Below are 23,518 nucleotides of genomic sequence, written 5' to 3' on the forward strand. Positions count from 1 at the left end.
ATATCCTATACGCCCCTTGAGGGTACGTGGCAGGAATTTGATGATGATGATGTTTTAGACAACACCCCTTCACATAAGATTGAACAGAAAAAAATCAATGTGCTATACAGAAGTTGTTACAAGTCAGAAAGACTATTTATAGAATCAGCAATGCTATGAAGTACTCTTGCATGGTTGTATTAATCTGCCAAAAATCTAGGAGACAGTCATCTTAAGATTAACTTCAACAACAACTTCTTCTCTACAACATTACCAGATGCCAAAAGACTTTAGTTCTTTTGTTTGTTTATAATTGGAATTATTTCCTGCACTCATAATCGTGTGCACGTTGCAACAAGCCATTGTGCTCTGAAAATGCTGGTTTGAAATGCAGTGAAATATAAGTCAGTTAATAAATATCTCTGCATAATTTATTGTTTTTGTGTTGTGAAAAGCACATCAAAAGATCCTGGCAAGTAAGACAGCTTTTGCTCTTAGAGAATACAGAGAAAAATGCAAGAAAGAAAAAATGTTTAGGTATACAAGAGTCATGGGAAGACTTTGATAAGAACATAGAAAATAAATATCACGAAGGTGACAAAATATTCTGGAGACTACTGAAAAAGCTTAGAAATGGAGGAAAAAGTACTGTAGAAGGAATCAGAGATAATAAAGGTGACATGAAAACTGAAGATGAAGATATTCTAGATGTCTGGAGTAATTACTTTGAAAGACTGCTAAATGAAACTAGCAGTGGCAGCACGGTAGAAATCTTCGAACAGGAATGCAGTCAGGAATACATATCCATACTTGAAGTAGAAAAAGTCATCAAAAACTTAAACTGTGGAAAGGCAGCTGAAGTAGATGAAATTTGGCCAGAAATGCTCAAATATGGAAGTATAAAAGTTTTACAATAGTCAGAGAGCTGAATTCCAGATGATTGGACTAGAGCGCTCATAGCACCCAGCTATAAAAAGACAAATAAAACTGAATGTGAGAATTACAGAGGTGTGTCTCTGCTGAGTGTTCCTGATAAGATTTATGCACTTATACTTGAGAAATGGCTAAGAAAAATTGTGGAAGGGAAGCTTGGTGGAGAAAAAGCTGGATTCAGGCCAAATAGAGGTTGTCAGGATCAGATTTTCACTTTAAGACAAATAGTTGAGAAATCTTGGGAATATAACAAGGATTTGTATTTAAGTTTTGTTTATCTGAAAAAGGCATATGACATGGTGCCAAGAGGAAAGCTCTACAAAACACTACAAGTTAAATGGTGTAAATGGGATATTATATCAAGTAATATATAGTCTCTATTTAAACTATAAGTCAGCAGTTAGAATGTAAGGAGGTGCAGGAAGATTTTGAGGTAAAATCAGGTGTGTGACAAGGGTGCATATTATCTCCACTGTTATTCATTATCTATATGTAGTATTAAATCTGATATCAAAATCGGTGTTAAGCTTAGCTCTTTACTTTATGCAGATGATGATGATGATGTTATACTTTTAAATAAATCCATTAGGGGTGCTTAAGGGTCAAAGCTGTATAACTGAGAGGAGACCTCCACATAGCCTTTAAAGGAATGCGGAGAACCGATCAGGGCTTATGACCTAATATCCAATCCTCACCTTCTCTTGGTGCACCCTGTTGGGTATCTGCCTGGATACTGAATGAATGAGGATGGGCTGGCAATTTGGGATTTAGCCGACCAAATTATATTCTTATTGGCTTAAACTAATATACAACATGATGATACAACATGACAAAATTTCATGCCGGCTGGGACATCGCCCGGTTACACAAGAGCCCCTGTTGTTTTCACCAGGGAACCAGTGCGAACAGCGAAAAGTCAGCTACTGGAACAAACTTGAAAGCACACCCCAACTCAACATCACCAGAGTTAAAGATCGGTGCTATCAACATAAGAAGCCTAAATTGGCAAAGAAATGGAGCTAGCTGAGGAATTAGATAAGTACCAGATCGACATAATAGGGGTGACTGAAACAAAAAAGACAACAACTGGTGAGATCTTTCTGAGCAATAAATACAAAATGCTATATTCAATCAATGACAATCAAGGAAAAGAAGGAGTAGCCATAGTATTCAACACTAAATATGAGGCTAATCTTGAATGGCAGCCAGTCTCAAGTAGAGTGATGTGGGCAAATATCAGAATGGGGAACTGGACAATAAGACTTATTTGTGCCTATGGTCCCACAGAAGGTTCTACTAAGATAGAAGTGGAGGAATTTTTTGATGCTTTAGAGAAAGCAACTAACACAATGAAAAATGAAAAGTTTGTCCTTGTTGGGGATCTAAATAGCAGAGTAGGAAATGATTGTCAGACATACAAAATTATTTTGGGAAAATTTGGAGAAAAGAGCAAAGCTAATAATAATGGCAAATACCTGTTGCATTTTTGCTCAGGACATGGACTGGTTATTACTAACACCATGTTCCAACATAAAAATGTGCACAAATTCATATGAAGAGAAGAGGCAAGGAATAAGAAAAGTCTCATTGACTATGTTATTGTTGATAGTGATGTTTTCTCCCTGGTACAGGACACCAGAGTGTACAGAGGATTTGAAATTGGAAGTGATCACTATTTAGTCTTGAGCGGGATAAAATTGAATTTCATATTGAAAAGAATAACATGTAAGAAAGTTTTAAAGCGAATAAAAGTTGAGCAGCTCTCACATGTGAACTGTAGACTAAAATACAAAAAGAATATTGAAGAAAAATGAAAGAGTTTGAGAACAGGAACCAAACCTTGGAGATTCAGTGGCAAACTCTGAAGAAAACATTGATTGATTCGCCAGAGAGGCATGTGGTGAGGTTGTCTGCAAGGATAGAAAAATCAGAACTCCATGGTGGGCACAGTGTTAATTATATATACCCTACTCACTCATACAAATTTCCCTTTCTTTAAACAAGCTAAATTTAGGCCATTCTTAAGTTTAGTCACGTGTAATTTAATTTATGATTAGGGCTTTATCCAAGTATGGGACACTGCTCTTAAACACATCCTCTGAGACAGTTCACCTGATAAATATTGACAAATTTATATTTTAACTCTGCCAGCCAATACTGAGGATAGACGAGGCTCTTATCCAAGGTGGCTCAGAGTGATACACAATTTACTTCCAACAGTAAATAAACTAATTCCTGTTCTCTTTATCTTAGCATGCAGTCATGGCTCTAGATATCAAATTATACTCATGGTTCCTCCCGCTAGGTTTGATGGTAATTTTATGAATGGCTATTTGAATTCATATAACAAGCTGGACACAGGCAAATGCTATGAAACATATTTATTAAATCAAGAAATTATATATGAGAAAACATAAATGCATGGTTAACTATATGGTGTTGCTATAAATATTGACATATTTCAATATTAACATTACAATACACGAACAAATTACTTGGACCACTTCTATGTATAATTTAACAAACTTCTATAGCCTATGTAACCTATCCTTTATCACTCACGTGGTCACTTGTTATATTTCTCAACATATCACAATCATCTCTTATGCAAATCCCTTCTAGGGAAACATTTCTCGAAAAGGGACAGGTCAATGCTAAATTAGGGATGGTTCCTAAAGTTCCTTACAATAAGTCCATTACACAAAATATCCTAAAGATTTCGCACATAAATCTTCAACTGGAAAACAGAATATGACAATCTACATTACCGTTCCTAGAATGACTTTCAGTTCTTTCTTCAGCCTTGTCTGGACATCAAGGCTCCTTTAAGGTCTACAATTCTCTGGGTCACACACGATAGCTGCATGGCCAGATTCTCTGAATTGGAAAGGCCATGTGCCGCTCAGGACTTTCACTAGTATCGCAGGCACACATCTGGATTACTGTTGCACAATATAGCATAGCTATCCTGGTCTGAGGAAATTGCTAGCCCTAACTCGCATGCTACAACAGACGACTCATAACTTCCACGGCCAGCCTAGAATCTTCTCCGCTGGCAGAGACCGAGAGCCAACGTCCACGAGGTCAGGAAACAGGAACCAAAAAGCCTTGTGTGTGGGGGATTGGCGTTCATATTGCCAGCTTCAATCTAGGAGATTCACACACTTCGCCACGTTGTTTATCGCGCTCCGCACACCTCCACATGCGCGTGCCGTGTTTTCTTAGAAAGCGTTCCAGCTTCCATTTTGCATAACTTCACTTTCCCTCCGGCCATACGTTATTCTGGACGGCTAAAATGTTACCCTTGGACCCTAGCTTATACACTTTGCTTTCTTATAATACATGAACAAATTGCTTTAAATAAATTAATACCCTAAATAGATTTCTCTATTAGACTTCCTGCAAAACAGGTTAATGATAAATGCACATAAACACAAGAAAGATATTTAATTGACCAAATATTTCGGTCTGGAAATAGCAGACCATCTTCAGTGGTATTACAAGAACAGTTTTAAAAAATACAAGCTAGAAAAATACTAACAATAGATCGTTAAAAATAGAACACAGCGTGTGATGTTATATCACTAAGTATTAAGTATAAAATGGAACATTTTGAAGTAGAGACATGATTGAAAAAAAAAAAAAAATTAATGAGTAATCTTGATTAGACTTTCCCAGATTTTTGATATAGATATACAGTCATTACGATTCAGGTTGGGACGATGGAGTAAGGCCTCCACGCTTTCCTTGAACAAACGTTCGAACCTATAACGGGATCTATGTAAGAGGTGAGTCCTGGACCAAAAGATGCTGTGGTCAGTTTCCATCCTGTGTTGAGCCAATCCAGACTTTTCACAACAAACCTGAAAAGTCTGGATTGGCTCAATACGGGATCGAAACTGACCACAGCATCTTTTGGTCCAGGACTCACCTCTTACATAGATCCCGTTATAGGTTCGAACGTTTGTTCAAGGAAAGCGTGGAGGCCTTACTCCATCATCCCAACCTGAATCGTAATGACTGTATATCTATATTAAAAATCTGGGAAAGTCTAATCAAGATTACTCATTAATTATTATTATTTTTTTTCAATCATGTCTCTACTGCAAAATGTTCCATTTTATACTTAATACTTAGTGATATAACATCACGCACCATGTTCTATTTTTAATGATCTACCATTAAAAAAGACTAGCTTGTATTTTTTAAAACTGTTCTTGTAATACCACTGAAGATGGTCTGCTATTTCCAGACCGAAATATTTGGTTAATTAAATATCTTTCTTGTGTTTACGTGCATTTGTCATTCAGTCTTATGTCACAAGTATCCTTAAAACAGCAAAATAGGTTAAGTTTCACATATTAAATATTTCTTCACTTCTATCTTAGTCTTATTTATACATATATACATGGCGTTCGTTGTCAAAACACCACATTCTCTACAATCAAGGTCAGTTGTTCCTGAATAAATTAGTGTTTTGTCCTACTTATTTTTTTGATTATTCAGGACACAACAACAGGAAGTTAAAGAGGCAGTGAAGGAAAAGAAGAAAGCATATCAAAAGTTCCTGGCAAATAAGTCAGCTTGTGCTCTTAGAGAATACAGAGACAAATGTAAGAAAGCTAAACAGAGAAAATTAACTAGCTAAACAAAAGTCATGGGAGGACTTTGGCAAGAATATAGAAAATAAATATCAAGAAGGTGGCAAAATATTCTGGAGGTTGTTGAAGAAGCTTAGGAATGGAGAAAAGAGTGCTGTAAAAGGAGTTAGAGATGATAAAGATGAAATGAAAACGGGAGAAAAAGATATCCTTGAAGTATGGAGTAATTACTTTGAAAATTTGCTAAATGAAACAAGCAGTGATGACAGCACAGTGATAAAAAAACACTGACCAGGCATGCAGTCAGGAATACATATCCATACTTGAAGTAGAAAAAGCCATCAAAGGCTTGAAATGTGGAAAGGCAGCAGGAGTAGATGATATTCGACCAGAATTGCTGAAGTATGGTGGTATAAAAGTCTTACAGTGGCTGCAGTGCATAGTTCAAAAGGCCTGGACAGAGGGACGAATTCCTGATGATTGGAGTAGAGCTCTCATAGTACCCATATATAAAAAGGGGAATAAAACTGAATGTGAGACTTACAGAGGTATTTTCCTACTGAGTGTTCATGGCAAGATTTATGCAAGTATACTTGAGAAACAGTTGAGAAGAATTGTGAAAGAAAAGCTTGGTGAAGAACAAGCTGGATTCAGGCCAAATAGAGGCTGTCAGGATCATATCTTCGCTATATGACAAATAGTTGAGAAATCATGGGAATATAACAGAGATCTATATTTAAGTTTTGTCGATTTGGAAAAGGCATATGACAAGGTGCCAAGAGAGAAGCTATTCAATACGCTGAAGTTATATGGTGTCAATGGGCCATCATATCAAGCAATACTTAGTCTTTATTTGAGTTGTAAGTCAGCAGTTAGAATTGAAGAAAGTAAGGAAGATGGTTTAATGTTAAATCTGGTGTGAGACAAGGATGTACATTATGAAGGAAAGTGGTATTAAACATGATATCAGAATTGGCGATGTTAATGTCAGCTCTCTGCTTTATGCGGATGATGTTATACCTCTAAATAAATCCCCTACAAGTTTGCAAGATCCCCTGACTAAATTGTATAACTGTTGTTATAAATATGGTATGAAGGTCGGCAATAAAAAGACAAAGACAATGAAAATAGGTAGAATCGTTGAAAATATCAACTGCGTTGTGAATGGAGAACCTGTGGAACAAGTAAAACATTTCAACTACTTAGGCATGATTTTTAGTGAAGATGGTAAATTAAATATGGAAATAGACAACAGTATCAACAAAGCTGGTATGGTGGGAAGTCAATTGAATAAATTCATATGGAATAAGAGAGAAATTAGTCGGGACACTAAATTAGCTGTATACCAGACAGTGTTCAAACCAGTTTTAACTTATGGATCTGAGAGCTGGGTCAGAAGTAAAACACTTCACCAAAGACTAGAGACTGCAGATATGAGAGTCCTGAGAAAGATTAGAGGCGTGAATAGATGGCATCAATGGCAATATCATATTAAAAACGAGGATATTAGGAAAGAACTTGACATTGTCAGCATCCAGGAATGCGTTAGCAGAACTAATCTCAGATGGTATGGTCACTTAAACAGAATGGGCGAGGAAAGATTAGCAAAACATGTTCTCTGCAAGGAAGACCAAGATATAGGTGGATTGATACAGTACAAAGTCCCTTAGATGATAGAAATATAAGATCTGATAATGTTGGAGTCTTGACAAGTAAAAGACTGATTTGGAGGAAAATTGTAGATAGGAAGTTAGTAATGATGTAGTACCATCATATCCTGTATACCCCCTGAGGGTACATGTCAGGAATTTGATGATGAATAAATTCAGTACATGTCTGCAAGATTCCCTGACTAAACTGAATAACTGTTGTAATAAAACTGGCATGAAAATCAGCAATAAAAAGACAAGGACAATGAAAATGGGCAGAAACACTGGAAACATCAACTGTATCCTGAATTGAATTGAACCTATAGAAAAAGTAAAACATTTCAGCTATTTAGGTGCAATTTTTAGTGAAGATGGTAAATTAAATATAGAAATTGATAACGGAATTAGTAAAGCTGATATGGTAGGAAATCAGCTGGATAAGTTTATATGAAATAAGAAAGAAATTAGTCAAAACACTAAATTAGCTGTATAGAAGACTGTGTTCAAATCAATTTTAACTTAAGGATCTAAGAGCTGGGTTAGAAATAAAAATCTTGATCAAAGACTGGAGACCTCTGATATGAGTGTTCCGAGAAAGATTAGTGGAGTGAACAGATGTCATCAATGGCAGTATAATATTAAAAATGAGGATATTAGGAAAGAACTTGCCATCGCTGGCATTCAGGAATGTGTTAGTAGAGGTCATCTTAGGTGGTATGGTCACTTAAACAGAATAAGAGAAGAAAGATTAGCAAAACAAGTGTTCTTTTTTAGGTTGGTAGGAAGAAGACCCTTGATATCAGTGGGTGCTTGTCCTAGGAGATAAGAGGTTCTGCTCTAGATTTTTGCCTGTCACTAAGTGAAACCACCGCTAAGTATCTTGGTGTGATCAGAAGGAAAACCTCCATATGAGACTAGCTAATATCACCTTAATTGAAAACTGTGATAAAGGTTGTTTGCATCTTAGATGGAATTTGAACCCAGGTCTTTCCAACAGAAAGGCATTGTCAAAACCTACTGAGCTGCAGGTTCTTAATGATTTGTAATCATTAAGATGTAGTTATTTCAAATATTTGAACAGTAACAATAAATAATGTACTGCACAATTTTAACCTCACAATAAGAGGCTGAAACATGCATCAGCATGAAACTTGATCTGGTTAGATGTCACCAAGAACTCTGATAAATGTTATTTACAAAAATTAACATTTCGTTAGTGTTTAATTGTATTTATTCTTAAACCTGTACTTATCAGAAAAAACATTCTCATAATTATTAAATCAAAATTTGAAATAGGTATAAACCAATAATTTATAAATATATATATTTATTAATTTACTTACTCCAGAATAACAGAAGTGGAGGATTCAGATTTTTTGCTATTTCTACTTGGTGATTTAATTGCTCGTTTTGGTTTCAAAACTTCAGGCAAAGGACATTTCTGGAATTAGATAATAAGAATTACTGGGAAAAAATAGTATTAATGAACAACATATCTCTGCACAGTTCTGGCATTATTAATTACCAGACACCACTACTGGACAACCATGACATAACTATAGCACAGCAGTCCTTGTGAACAAAAAATTGGATCTTACATGGATGCAAGAAATACTGAAGAAAACAACATTATATTCAGACAGTTGAGAGGTCAGCTGTTTGAATATAACAAGGATTTCTAAGAGGCTGATTCTGTATGAACCACAATTTAATTCATGTTTGACAAACTAATGTTTATGGGAAGTTTCCAGTATTGAGACCACATTCTAAGGTAAATAACAAAATTTTAGGAATGCAACCTTACATTAAGAATGTTACAAACAAAGTGGCTATGTTGCAATGTGAGTACCTCAAAGTGGCTTTTTTACCTTTGCATAAAATCTCCAGATTCCATCCAAACCTCCATATCACAGGCATTTATGAGTTTCATTGCTCTTGTGGCATTTGCTATGTAGGCTGAACAGGAAGGTCAGGGGGAGATTTGCATATTTGAACATGTAAAAGATATTAAAAAATAGAATACAGCATAAATCAGGCTTGGCATCCTACACAACTACCACAGGTCATCAAGCAGTGTTTGGCAAGAAGCAAAAATGCCTTATATTGATCATAATTGTTTTACGAGAAAGTTAAAGAAAGTTTTGCAAATGCTAAGGGTCTCCACACAATGTGACCAAAATCAAGACTTAATCTTACACCAAATTTGGTCTGCTTTCATTAAAAATCTAACTGCCACAGACCTAGGATACAAGTGTGATGCCACAGAACATGACAGCAACAACTGCCAATGTTCCAATATGCATACAGTAATGAATTTAACATTTTTAGTCTGGTTACTTATTTGTAGGTACCAGTTGTGAAATTAACATCTAATATATGTAATTAATTGATTCTAGTCTTTTGTTATGCATAACTTTTTGATAGTACCCCTAATGATGCATATTTTTTTGTTATACTGTTATTTACTTTAAAATGTAGTGTCAATAACTGGAAGCTTCCACACAGAACTGCTAGGTCACAGAAACTTACATTTTAAACTAATGTCTAATTCAACTGCAGAAACCAATAGTTTATTTTTTTATCATCATCATCATCAAATTCCTGACAAGCACCCTCAAGGGGTGTACAGGATATAATAGTACTACATGAAAAATTTACATCATTACTAACTTCCTATCTACAATTTTCCGCCAAATCAGTCTGTTACTTGTAAAGACTCCAACATTACCAGATCTTATATTTCTATTGTCTGAGGCACTTTGTATCGTATCAATCCGCCTATGTTTTGGTCATCCTCTGGGTCGTTTTCCTGCCAATCTGGCAGAGAACACTTGTTTTGCTAATCTTTCCTCGCCCATTCTGTTCCAGTGACCATATCACCTGAGATTAGCTCTACTAACACATTCCTGGATGCTGAAAATGTCAAGTTCTTTCCTAATATCCTTGTTTTTAATATGATATTGCCATTGATGCCATCTGTTCATGCCTCTAATCTTTCTCAGAACTTTCATATCTGGGGTCTCTAGTCTTTGGTAAAGTGTTTCCCTTCTGACCCAGCTCTCAGATCCATAAGATAAAACTGGTTTGAACACTGTCTTGTATACAGCTAATTTAGTGTCCCGACTAATTTCTCTCTTATTCCATATGAATTTATTCAATTGACTTCCCACCATACCAGCTTTGTTGATACTGTTGTCTATTTCCATATTTAATTTACCATCTTCACTAAAAATCATGCCTAAGTAGTTGAAATGTTTTACTTGTTCCACAGGTTCTCCATTCACAACGCAGTTGATATTTTCAACGATTCTACCTATTTTCATTGTCTTTGTCTTTTTATTGCCGACCTTCATACCATATTTATAACAACAGTTATTCAATTTAGTCAGGGGATCTTGCAAACTTGTAGGGGATTTATTTAGAGGTATAACATCATCCGCATAAAGCAGAGAGCTGACATTAACATCTCCAATTTTGATATCATGTTTAATACCACTTTCCTTCATAATGTGATCCATATAGATAATGAATAACAGAGGAGATAATGTACATCCTTGTCTCACACCAGATTTAACATTAAACCATCTTCCTGTACTTCCTTCAATTCTAACTGCTGACTTACAAATCAAAGAAAGACTAAGTACTGCTTGATATAATGCCCAATTGACACCATATAATGGTAGCGTTTTGAATAGCTTCTCTCTTGGCACCTTGTCATATGCCTTTTCCAAATCGACAAAACTTAAATACAGATCTTTGTTATATTCCCATGATTTCTCCACTATTTGTCGTAAAGTGAAGATCTGATCCTGACAGCCTCTATTTGGCCTGAAACCAGCTTGCTCTTCACCAAGCTTTAGTTCCACAATTCTTCTCAACCGTTTCTCAAGTATACTTGCATATATCTTACCAGGAACACTCAATAGGGATATACCTCTGTCATTCTCACATTCAGTTTTATTTCCCTTTTTATATATGGGTACCCTGAGAGCTCTACTCCAATCATTGGGAATTCATCCCTCTGTCCAGGCATTCTGAACTATGCAGTGCAGCCACTATAAGACTTTTATACCACCATACTTCAGCATTTCTGGTCGAATATCATTTACTCCTGCTGCCTTTCCACATTTCAAGCCTTTGATGGCTTTTTCTACTTCAAGTATGGATATGTATTCCTGACTGCATGCCTGGTCAGTGTTTTTATATCACTGTGCTGTCATCACTGCTTGTTTCATTTAGCAAATTTTCAAAGTAATAACTCCATACTTCAAGTATATCTTTTTCTGCCGATTTCATTTCACCTTTATCATCTCTAACTCCTTTTACAGCATTCTTTTCTCCATTCCTAAGCTTCTTCAACAACCTCCAGAATGTTTTGCTACCGTCTTGATATTTATTTTTTTTATTTTCTTGCCAAAGACCTTCCATGACTTTTGTTTAGCTAGTTTTACAGATTGTTTAGCTTCCTTACATTTGTCTTTGTATTCTCTAAGACCACAAGCTGACTTATTTGCCAGGAACTTTTGATACGCCTTCTTCTTTTCCTTCACTGCCTCTTTAACTTCCTGTATCCATCATGGAGTTCTGATTTTTCTATCCTAGTAGACAATCTCACCACATGCCTCTCTGGCTGAATCAATCAGAGTTTTCTTCAAGGCTTGCCACTGATTCTCCAATGTTTGGTTATAGTTCTCAAACTTTTTCATTTTTTCTTCAATAATCTTTGTATTTCAGTTTACAGTTGACATCTGATCAACTTTTATTTGCTTTAAAACTTTCTCACATGTTATTCTTTTTAATATGAAATTCGATTTTATTCTACTCAAGACTAAATAGTGATCACTTTCAATTTCAAATTCTCTGTACACTCTGGTGTTCTGCACCAAGGAGAAAACATTACTATCAACAACAACTTATTGAAATATGAAATACGAATAACAAGGAATGTGAAAAGTCAATGAGACTTTTCATATTCCTTGCCTCTTCTCTCCATGTGAATATGTGCACATTTTTATGTTGGAACATGGTGTTAGTAATAACCAGTCCATGTCCTGAGCAGAAATCCAACAGATATTTGCCATTATTATTAGCTTTGCTCTTTTCTCCAAATTTTACCTAAATATTTTTGTATGTCTCACAATCATTTCCTACTCTGCTATTTAGATCCCTAACAAGGACCAACTTTTCATTTTTCATTGTGTCAGTTGCTTTTTGTAAAGCCTCAAAAAATTCCTCCACTTTTACATTAGTAGAACCTTCTGTAGGACCATAGGCACAAATAAGTCTCATTGTCCAGTTCCCCATTCTCATATTTGCCCACATTACTCTACTTGAGACTGACTGCCATTCAAGAAGATTATTCTCGTATTTTGTGGTGAATACTATGGCTACTCCTTCTTTTCCTTGATTGTCATTGCCTGAATATAACATTTTGTATTTATTGCTCAGAAAGATCTCACCAGTTTTGGTCTTTTTTGTTTCAGTCACCCCTATTATATCGATCTGGTACTTATCTAATTCCTCAGCTAGCTCCATTTCTTTGCCATTCAGGCTTCTTATGTTGATAGTACCGATCTTTAACTCTGGTGATGTTGAGTTGGGGTTTGTTTTCAGATTTGTTCCAGTAGCTGACTTTTCGCTGTTCGCCCTGGTACCCTGGTGAAAACAACGGGGGCCTTGTTTAACCGGGCGACGCCCCAGCCGGCATGAAATTTTGTCATGTTGTACCATAATTTTTTATTTTGGTTTAACCAATAAGAATACAATTTGGTCGGCTAAACCCCAAATTGCCAGCCCATCCTCGTTCGTTCAGTATCAAAGTAGATACGCAACAGGGTGCACCATGAGAAGGTGAGGATTGGACATTAGGTCAGAAGCCCTGGTTGGTTCTCCGCATTCCTTTAAAGGCTATGTGGAGGTCTCCTCTCAGTTATACAGCTTTGCCCTTAAGAAGCCATAGTATTCAACACCAAATCAGAGGCAAATCTTCTTGAATGGCAGTCAGTCTCAAGTAGAGTAATGTGGGCAAATAATAGAATGGGGAACTGGACAATGAGACTTATTTGTGCCTATGGTCCGACAGAAGGTTCTACTAAGGTAGAAGTGGAGGAATTTTTTGACGCTTTAGAAAAAGCAACTGACACAATGAAAAAAAAAAGTTGGTCCTTGTTGGGGATCTAAATAGCAGAGCAGAAAATGATTGTGACATACAAAAATATTTTGGGAAAATTTGGAGAAAAGAGCAAAGCTAATAATAATGGCAAATATCTGTTGGATTTCTGCTCAGGACATGGACTGGTTATTACTAACACCATGTTCCAACATAAAAATGTGCACAAATTCACATGGAGAGAAGAGGCTAGGAATAAGAAAAGTCTCATTGACTATATTATTGTTGATAGTGATGTTTTCTCCCTGGTGCAGGACACCAGAGTGTACAGAGGATTTGAAATTGGAAGTGATCACTATTTAGTCTTGAGCAGGATAAAATTGAATTTCATATTGAAAAGAATAACATGTAAGAAAGTTTTAAAGCGAATAAAAGTTGAGCAGCTCTCACATGTGAACTGTAGACTAAAATACAGAAAGATTATTGAAAATAAAATAAAAGAGTTTGAGAACAGGAATCAAACCTTGGAGATTCAGAGGCAAACTCTGAAGAAAACATTGATTGATTCTGCTAGAGAGGCATGTGGTGAGGTTGTGTGCAAGGATAAAAAAATCAGAACTCCCTGGTGGTCACAGGAAGTTAAAGAAAAGAAGAAAGCATATCAAAAGTTCCTGGCAAATAAGTCAGCTTTTACTCTTACAGAATACAGAGACAAATGTAAGAAAGCTAAACAGTGTGTAAAACTAGCTAAACAAAAGTCATGGGAGGACTTTGGCAACAACATAGAAAATAAATATCAAGAAGGTGGCAAAATATTCTGGAGGTTGTTGAAGAAGCTTAGGAATGGAGAAAAGAGTGCTGTAAAAGGAGTCAGAGATGATAAAGGTGACATGAAAACAGGAGAAAAAGATATCCTTGAAGTATGGAGTAATTACTTTGAAAAACTGCTAAATGAAACAAGCAGTGATGACAGCACAGTGATAAAAAACACTGATCAAGTATGCAGTCAGGAATACATATCCATACTTGAAGTAGAAAAAGCCATCAAAGGCTTGAAATGTGGAAAGGCAGCAGGAGTAGATGATATTCGACCAGAAATGCTGAAGTATGGTGGTATGAAAGTCTTACAGTTAATGCACTGCATAGTTCAGAAAGCCTTGACAGAGGGACGAATTCCCGATGATTGGAGTAGAGCTCTCATAGTACCTATATATAAAAAGGGAAATAAAACTGAATGTGAGAATTACAGAGGTATTTCCCTACTGAGTGTTCCTGGCAAGATATATGCAAGTATACTTGAGAAACGGTTGAGAAGAATTGTGGAAGAAAAGCTTGGTGAAGAACAAGCTGGATTCAGGCCAAATTGAGGCTGTCAGGATAAGATCTTCACTTTACGACAAATAGTCGAGAAAGCATGGGAATATAACAAAGATCTGTATTTAAGTTTTGTCGATTTGGAAAAGGCATATGACAAGGTGCCAAGAGAGAAGCTATTGGATGAGTAGATGATATTCGACAAGAAATGCTGAAGTATGATGGTATGAAAGTCTTACAGTGGCTGCACTGCATAGTTCAGAAAGCCTGGACAGAGGGACGAATTCCCAATGATTGGAGTAGAGCTCTCATAGTACCTATATATAAAAAGGTAAATAAAACTGAATGTGAGAATTACAGAGGTATTTCCCTACTGAGTGTTCCTGGCAAGATATATGCAAGTATACTTGAGAAACGGTTGAGAAGAATTGTGGAAAAAAAGCTTGGTGAAGAACAAGCTGGATTCAGGCCAAATAGAGGCTGTCAGGATCAGATTTTAACTTTACGACAAATAGTCGAGAAAGCATGGGAATATAACAAAGATCTGTATTTAAGTTTTGTCGATTTGGAAAAGGCATATGACAAGGTGCCAAGAGAGAAGCTATTCAATACGCTACAGTTATATTTTGTCAATGGGGCATTATATCGAGCAATACTTAGTCTTTATTTGAGTTGTAAGTCAGCAGTTAGAATTGAAGGAAGTACAGGAAGATGGTTTAATGTTAAATCTGGTGTGAGACAAGGATGTACATTATCCCCTCTGTTATTCATTATCTATATGGATCACATTATGAAGGAAAGTGGTATTAAACATGATATCAAAATTGGAGATGTTAATGTCAGCTCTTTGCTTTATACGGATGCATGTTATACTTCTAAATAAATCCGCTACAAGTCTGCAAGATTCTCTGACTAAATTGAATAGCTGGTGTAATAGATATGGTATGAAGGTCAGCAATAAAAAGACAAAGACAATGAAAATAAGCAGAATCATTGAAAATGTCAACTGTGTTGTGAATGGAGAACCTGTGGAACAAGTAAAACATTTCAGCTACTTAGGCACGATTTTTACTGAAGATGGTAAATTAAATATAGAAATAGACAACAGAATCAGCAAAGCTGGTATGGTGGGAAGTCAATTGAATAAATTCATATGGAATAAGAGAGAAATTAGTCGGAACACTAAATTAGCTGTATACAAGACAGTGTTCAAACCAGTTTTAACTTATGGATCTGAGAGCTGGGTCAGAAGTAAAACACTTGACCAAAGACTAGAGACCGCAGATATGAGAGTCCTGAGAAAGATTAGAGGCGTGAACAGATGGCATCAATGGCAATATCATATTAAAAATGAGGATATTAGGAAAGATCTTGACATTGTCAGCATCCAGGAATGCGTTAGCAGAGCTAATCTCAGATGGTATGGTCACTTAAATAGAATGGGAGAGGAAAGATTAGCAAAACAAGTGTTCTCTGCCAGGTGGCAGGAAAACGACCCAGAGGAAGACCAAGATATAAGTGGATTGATACGGTACAAAGTGCCTTAGACGATAGAAATATAAGATCTGATAGGAGTCTTGACAAGTAACAGACTGATTTGGAGGAAAATTGTAGATAGGAAGTTAGTAATGATGTAATTTTTTCATGTAGTACTGTCATATCCTGTACACCCCCTTGAGGGTACATGGCAGGAATTTGATGATGATGATGATCATTTTAATTTTAAATAACAAACTTTTTTTTCCTCTTGTAAAGCATTTGATTTCATGTTTCACTGAATGGTGGTATTTATTTCACAAAAATTCTAAATTATATATTCAGTAATACTTAAATGAATTATAATACTGGAATGAAACGTAAAAATTTCACCAAAGTATGAAAGACATCTTCAGTACAAGAATGCTTAATGGTAACTGAACATTAACAGGCAATTCCAAAAGGGGCCACCTAATTAGCTCATGTAAGATAACTAAAAAAGGCATTAAATTTCCTAACTTATTAAAAAAAATTATACAATTAGATAAAATAAAGTTAGGAAAGATTAGCTGATTCAAAAAGTACTATCTCCCAGAAAGGGATAGACGCAGACCATTTGATCTGTTTAAGTTAGGAGAGTGAAGTAATAAGTGTTTTTTTTTTTTGTTTTTTAATAAGTTAGGAAATTTAATGCCCTTTTTTTAGTTATCTTACATTAGCTACTTAGGTGGTGTAACCTAATGCCCTGCTAATGCCAAGATGTAATAAAGGCAAGAGGAGAAACCCACAAAGTACTAAACAGTAAAAAGTGAATTTTTAGCTTTGAATGTTAGTAAAACTGTGTAGTTGAAAATTAAATTTTGATACTTTTTTTTGTAAAAAAAAAAAAAACATGGTTACAGCAGGTGATACAGTTTCTATGAGTGTGTATGTATGTGTATGTGTGTGTGTGTGTATTACAAATTAAAAAAAAAGTACTTTCTTACTTTATTTCCCAGATCACACAGCATTTTCCAATATTCAATCCCTTTTTCTTGAAGTTGGGAATTTTGTTTCCTCAATGTTTCAACTTCATTCAGCAGCTATTGTAAATATATGAAAACTGCAAAATTAATATATATATATATGAAATTTTTTTTTAAAAAAACATCACCCATAATAAAAAAGGATAAAAAAAAATTTTTCTACATAACTTTAAAGCATTTATGCTGGTATGAATCATGGAAAGGTGCAAGGAAATTGAAGAATGCAATATTATGGGTAGAACAAGAAATCTGTTTAGAAAAATAAATGATGTTATAGGGAAGTTTATCCCTAGATTAGGAGTTATAAAAAGTAACTTGGGTAAATGTCTGATGAAAGAAGAAGCAGTGAAAAATAGTGGAAAGAGTATTCAATATTAAATAATATTGAAGAAGCTAAACAGTGTGTAAAACTAGCTAAACAAAAGTCATGGGAGGACTTTGGCAAGAATATAGAAAATAAATATCAAGAAGGTGACAAAATATTCTGGAGGTTGTTGAAGAAGCTTACGAATGGAGGAAAGAGTGCTGTAAAAGGAATTAGAGATGATAAAGATGAAATGAAAACAGGAGAAAAAGATATCCTTGAAGTATGGAGTAATTACTTTGAAAAACTGCTAAATGAAACAAGCAGTGATGACAGCACAGTGATAAAAAACACTGATCAAGTATGCAGTCAGGAATACATATCCATACTTGAAGTAGAAAAAGCCATCAAAGGCTTGAAATGTGGAAAGGCAGCAGGAGTAGATGATATTCGACCAGAAATGCTGAAGTATGGTGGTATAAGAGTCTTACAGTGGTTGCACTGCATAGTTCAGAAAGCCTGGACAGAGGGACAAATTCCCGATGATTGGAGTAGAGCTCTCATAGTACCCATATATAAAAAGGGAAATAAAACTGAATGTGAGAATTACAGAGGTATTTCCCTACTGAGTGTTCCTGGCAAGATCTATGCAAGTATACTTGAGAAACGGTTGAGAAGAATTGTGGAAGAAAAGCTTGGTGAAGAACAAGCTGGATTCAGGCCAAATAGAGGCTGTCAGGATCAGATCTTCACTTTACGACAAATAGTCGAGAAAGCATAGGAATATAACAAAGATCTGTATTTAAGTTTTGTCGATTTGGAAAAGGCATATGACAAGGTGCCAAGAGAGAAGCTATTCAATACGCTGCAGTTATATGGTGTCAATGGGGCATTATATCAAGCAATACTTAGTCTTTATTTGAGTTGTGAGTCAGCAGTTAGAATTGAAGGAAGTACAGGAAGATGGTTTAATGTTAAATCTGGTGTGAGACAAGGATGTACATTATCCCCTCTGTTATTCATTATCTATATGGATCACATTATGAAGGAATGTGGTATTAAACCTGATATCAAAATTGGAGATGTTAATGTCAGCTCTTTGCTTTATGCGGATGATGTTATACTTCTAAATAAATCCGCTACAAGCCTGCAAGATTCTCTGACTAAATTGAATAGCTGTTGTAATAGATATGGTATGAAGGTCAGCAATAAAAAGACAAAGACAATGAAAATAGGCAGAATCACTGAAAATGTCAACTGTGTTGTGAATGGAGAACCTGTGGAACAAGTAAAACATTTCAGCTACTTAGGCACAATTTTTACTGAAGATGGTAAACTAAATATAGAAATAGACAACAGAATCAGCAAAGCTGGTATCGTGGGAAGTCAATTGAATAAATTCATATGGAATAAGAAAGAAATTAGTCGGAACACTAAATTAGCTGTATACAAGACTGTGTTCAAACCAATTTTAACTTATGGATCTGAGAGCTGGGTCAGAAGTAAAACACTTGACCAAAGACTAGAGACCGCAGATATGAGAGTCCTGAGAAAGATTAGAGGCATGAACAGATGGCATCAATGGCAATATCATATTAAAAATGAGGATATTAGGAAAGATCTTGACATTGTCAGCATCCAGGAATGCGTTAGCAGAGCTAATCTCAGATGGTATGGTCACTTAAATAGAATGGGAGAGGAAAGATTAGCAAAACAAGTGTTCTCTGCCAGGATGGCAGGAAAACGACCCAGAGGAAGACCAAGATATAGGTGGATTGATACGGTACAAAGTGCCTTAGACGATAGAAATATAAGATCTGATAATGTTGGAGTCTTGACAAGTAACAGACTGATTTGGAGGAAAATTGTAGATAGGAAGTTAGTAATGATGTAATTTTTTCATGTAGTACTGTCATATCCTGTACACCCCTTGAGGGTATATGGCAGGAATTTGATGATGATGATGATGAAGAATTTGAAAGGAGAGAATTTGTTAAGGAACCCATGATAATGAAAAGTGAAGTGATATCAGCAATTGAACAACTGCCAAAAGGAAAAGCTTCTGGAGCTGATGGTGTGTCAATGGAATTATTGAGAGTAGTTAGGGATGAAGTAGTGAATATATTGACTGAAATTTGTCAACAGGTTTGGAAGAAAATATACTGGCCTAGAGACTGGAAAACATCAGTATTCATCCCAATTAAAAAAAAACAACAAAAAACAACAACAAAAAAAAAAAAACAGAGATTGTGAGAATTATAGAACCATTGCTTTAATTTCACATGCAAGTAAAGTTATGCCGAAAATGATCCAACAAAGGTTGGAGCCATATGTAAATAGAGAAATGCCACAAGAACAGGCAGGCTTTAGGAGAAGTACAGGAACTAGAGACCACATAGCAAACATGAGATGGATTATGAAAGAACAAAAGAATTTCAGAAGGAAGTATTCATCTGTTTTTTTTTTTTTTATAAGAAAGCTATTGAAGTTAGAGAGGGCTAAATGGCCTCGCCTACTCCCTATATACGGGAATAAAAAGGTGTTAGCTGATAGCTGAAAGCTATTGATTGCATGGATCACAACAGACTATGGATTGTAATGAGATCAATGGGAATTCAAATGTGGGTTCAAATCCTGAGGGATTTGGGCATGGATGTTTGTTATTGTCTGTGGAAATACTAGTGGTAGTGGTGGGCAGTAGATGGCGTTGGTGTAGATGATGAGGTTCGCTGAACATCTAATTCACTTCATAAGAGAGCTGTATGACAACCAAGAACCTCAGAAAAAAAAAAAAAACAGTCTTTGGAGAAACAGACAATGTTCATGGAAAAAACGGCATGGCAGGGTTGTATACTGTCGCCCTACCTTTTTCATATTTATAGTGAATATATTATGAGATTTAGACAAAGATCCAGCTATTAAGACTGGTGGCAGAAAAATAAATAATTTAAGATATGCAGATGAATACAACCCTCATAGCAGAAACTAAGGAAGATCTGGAGTGGTTGATTCTATTGGTTAAGACAGAACCTAACAAAGCCAGGCTTAATTTAAACATCAGCAAAACAAAAGTGATGGCTTCTGGCAATTTAAATAAAGGGAGATAAAATAGAAATTATTGAAAGTTGTGATTTACTGTAGTCCAGAATTAGAAATGATGGTAAATGTAAAAATGAAATTAAAAGAAAGATAGTTATGAGGATAGTTAAAAAAAAACCTGTTAAACCTGACAAAAATTATGAAAGATAGAGGTGTGAGTAAGGCCACGAAAGTTAGAATTGTCAAAGCAATGGTATTTCCAATAGTGACGTATGGATGTGAAAGTTGATTATTAAGAAGACAGACAGAAAGTGAATGGATTTATCTGAATTATGGGTGTGGAGGCGACTATTAAGAATCCCATGGACTGCAAGAATAACCAATAAGAAGGTTTTAGAGAATAAAATGAAAACCACTCGGTCTGGCTGGCTGAGTGGTTAGAATATCAGCTCTCCAGCCAAAAGGCTGTGGGTTCAAATCTTGCTGGGATTTGGGCATGGATGTTTGCGATTGTCTGTGAAAATACTAGTGGTGGTGGTTGGCGGTAGATGGCATTGGTGTAGATGATGCTGTTCACTGTAGCTGGTGGATTGAGTGGTTGAGACGGAGACTTGTGGAATAGGTGCCCTCCCTCGATGAGTCTTCGGACTCCTTGGAGGTGTCAAGTAATAATAATAACAACAACAAAGACAGAATGCTCCTTGGAGGCAATGACCATTAAACAGAAGTTGATGTATTTTGTTCATATTATGCGAGATGATGAATTACTGGAAAAGGCAGTTATATTGGGGAAGAAGGAGGGAATAAGAAGAAGAGGAAAACCATAAAACAGTTCAATGAACAACATTAAAGAAATTATCAACTTGAACTTACAATTACTGAAAGAAAGGAGAAGAGGCTCAGTGGAATGGAGAGCTGTTCACAAGCTCACCAAGAATCAAAACTGGCTGGATGGCACAAAACAACAATGATAAATGCATGTACCAGAACATATTAGTTAGTAGGAGACATCACCTCTTAACTAGCAAATCATGAGACTGCATTCAAAGACAGTGAGTGCAAGCTGAAGATTGATTGCCTGTTATTTCCAAAACAAGTTGGAGCAAAAGAGGGTTATTCACTTCCCTTGGGGAAGAAAAAGGTGTTAGATGATTTATTTATTTACTATATTATACACTGCTTGAAAAGAAGTCAACAGACACCACAGTATGATGAACAAACAGCCATGGTGTCCACCTTAATAAGTTGTAGGACCTCCTTTCACTGCAATGACTGCAGCAATCCTACTGGGCACACTTTCTATGTATGAGAGCAATCAGTGGCAATATTCAACATTCTTCCTGTGGGCATGTAATCAGTTCCTGTATTGTTGTGGGGCAGATGTCCCTTACCCTCACCTGATGCCAGTGTCTACACTACAAAGCAGGAAACATTCAAGTGTCCAGAATGTTCAGATACCTCTTAAAGTTCAATGTGTGTGGCACTACAGAGGTCTAAGGCCAAAACCAGGAAAAACAGGGAATACCATTACCTCTGAATTTCATAGCTGGGGTTACGCACTCTGGTAAGAGACATTCACTGGGAATCTGCCACATCCACGCCCATCTATCTGCTCGGTAGAGCGTATAGTGTGATTCGTCGCTCCATAACACAGCTTTCTAATCATTTACATCCCGCTGTACATGTTTTGTTGCACAACCAAAAACAATGTGTATGCTGGTTCAGGTAATGTGGAGCTTGCATATTGCAGTCCTACCATGAAAACCCATGTTGTGAACATGAGTTCTGAATGCTTTTGTGCAGATTCATGTCTAGGCTATGACCGGAATTCAACATTCAGTGTGTCAGCCGATGAATAGTGGCTTTTATATATTATCCATCATAGCACCCTACGGTCATGTTAGGTGAATGTGGTGGTTCATCCACTGGGAGTAGCACTTGCAGTTGACCCTTGCACTTCCATCTCAGTATGGTATCACTGATTGTTGACCTGGAATGGCCCAATTTTTCAACAATTTGCCAAACAGAGAGGCTTGAAAAATAACATCCTATCCCAATGCCTCTTTCTAACTCTGTCAGTTCCTTTCTCACAGCCATTTCACCAGTACACAGTTGTACTGATTTGGGGAGCTTCATATTAATCCAATTTATACCGGCTACAAATATGTGACTCGTTATACAGCATGACGCATCATTGCCTATGGGGGGTGACTGTTGTATTTGATCTATTTGGAGTGGGCTGGAATTTAATAAAGTTTGGGATTTAGAATTTAGACTATAGAATATGATTTAGCTTTGATATGAATTGAGTACTTCTGTTTGCAAAAATGATTCAAACTGACAGTAATAATTTCATGTTAGCTAGAATGAATTCAATGAAATGGGTTGTGTGCCCTGATTAGGGGTTTTAATCAATACAATGCAGCCAGTTTACCATTCCTTTGCTACATCCCTCCAAGGGAATGTATTTTTATATCTCTAGATACACGTGTTCATGGAGCTGGTTTGCCTTTTTGCAGGATGCCGCCTCTGTAGGGAGACAAGGTAAGTCACTTTCAGTTGAAATGTTCTAATAAAAGTTCTTCATATTGTAGACAGAATTTGAACCCAGGTCTTAGAAACCAACAGGTTTCTTCAATACTAAGACTATGCTAAGATCTCCCTTAAAATTTATTTCAATTTTGGCTTTAATCAGACACTTTGTAGTTGAAAAAATAAGGAAAACAAATTGACCAAAAAGTGGTCAAAAGTCAGACCATGATTTCATAAATCATGATCTGACTTTTGAAAAACTATTAAAAAAAAAAAGAAGCAAAAGTACCACCATTCAACAGCCCTGTGTACACTGTAGTGCAGTGTACACACATGATATTCAATGCATGATATGCATTGAATATCATGTGTGTGTGTACACTGCACTACATGATTTTCAGTGCCTTAAGTTCAAAACAGGTTGATGAACAATTTTGCTGCCCACTATAACTGACTCATTTCAAAAGTATGATAATAACTGCCCACCCATGAATGGAATTTAATGATTTAGCAATATCTCCATTAAAATTTAGTGATAATTCAAATTTTGGTTTCAA

At 36.0% G+C, this 23,518-nt stretch overlaps 1 protein-coding gene across 7 annotated transcripts in view; it reads right to left on the reverse strand.

Annotated features, from left to right (window-relative positions):
- LOC150098829 (PHD finger protein 14) overlaps positions 1 to 23,518 on the reverse strand; it is a 570,499-nt gene that overhangs the window by 192,660 nt on the left and 354,321 nt on the right. For all 7 annotated transcript variants that reach the window (XR_016549471.1, XM_090404762.1, XM_090404761.1 and 4 more), the window contains 2 exons: positions 17,048 to 17,143; positions 8,506 to 8,603 (listed from right to left, as the gene is read on the reverse strand). Coding sequence is in view for 6 of the 7 variants with exons in the window: in XM_090404762.1 (XP_090260888.1) it covers positions 8,506 to 8,603; positions 17,048 to 17,143 (194 nt within the window). In the remaining variant the exon portion in view is untranslated. The remainder of the gene's footprint in view (positions 1 to 8,505; positions 8,604 to 17,047; positions 17,144 to 23,518) is intronic.

Source organism: Typopeltis vanoorti, chromosome 15 (genome assembly GCF_054136105.1).
Source record: "Typopeltis vanoorti isolate ZY-2024b chromosome 15, IOZ_Tvanoo_1.0, whole genome shotgun sequence".
Lineage (NCBI taxonomy): Eukaryota > Metazoa > Arthropoda > Arachnida > Uropygi > Thelyphonidae > Typopeltis > Typopeltis vanoorti.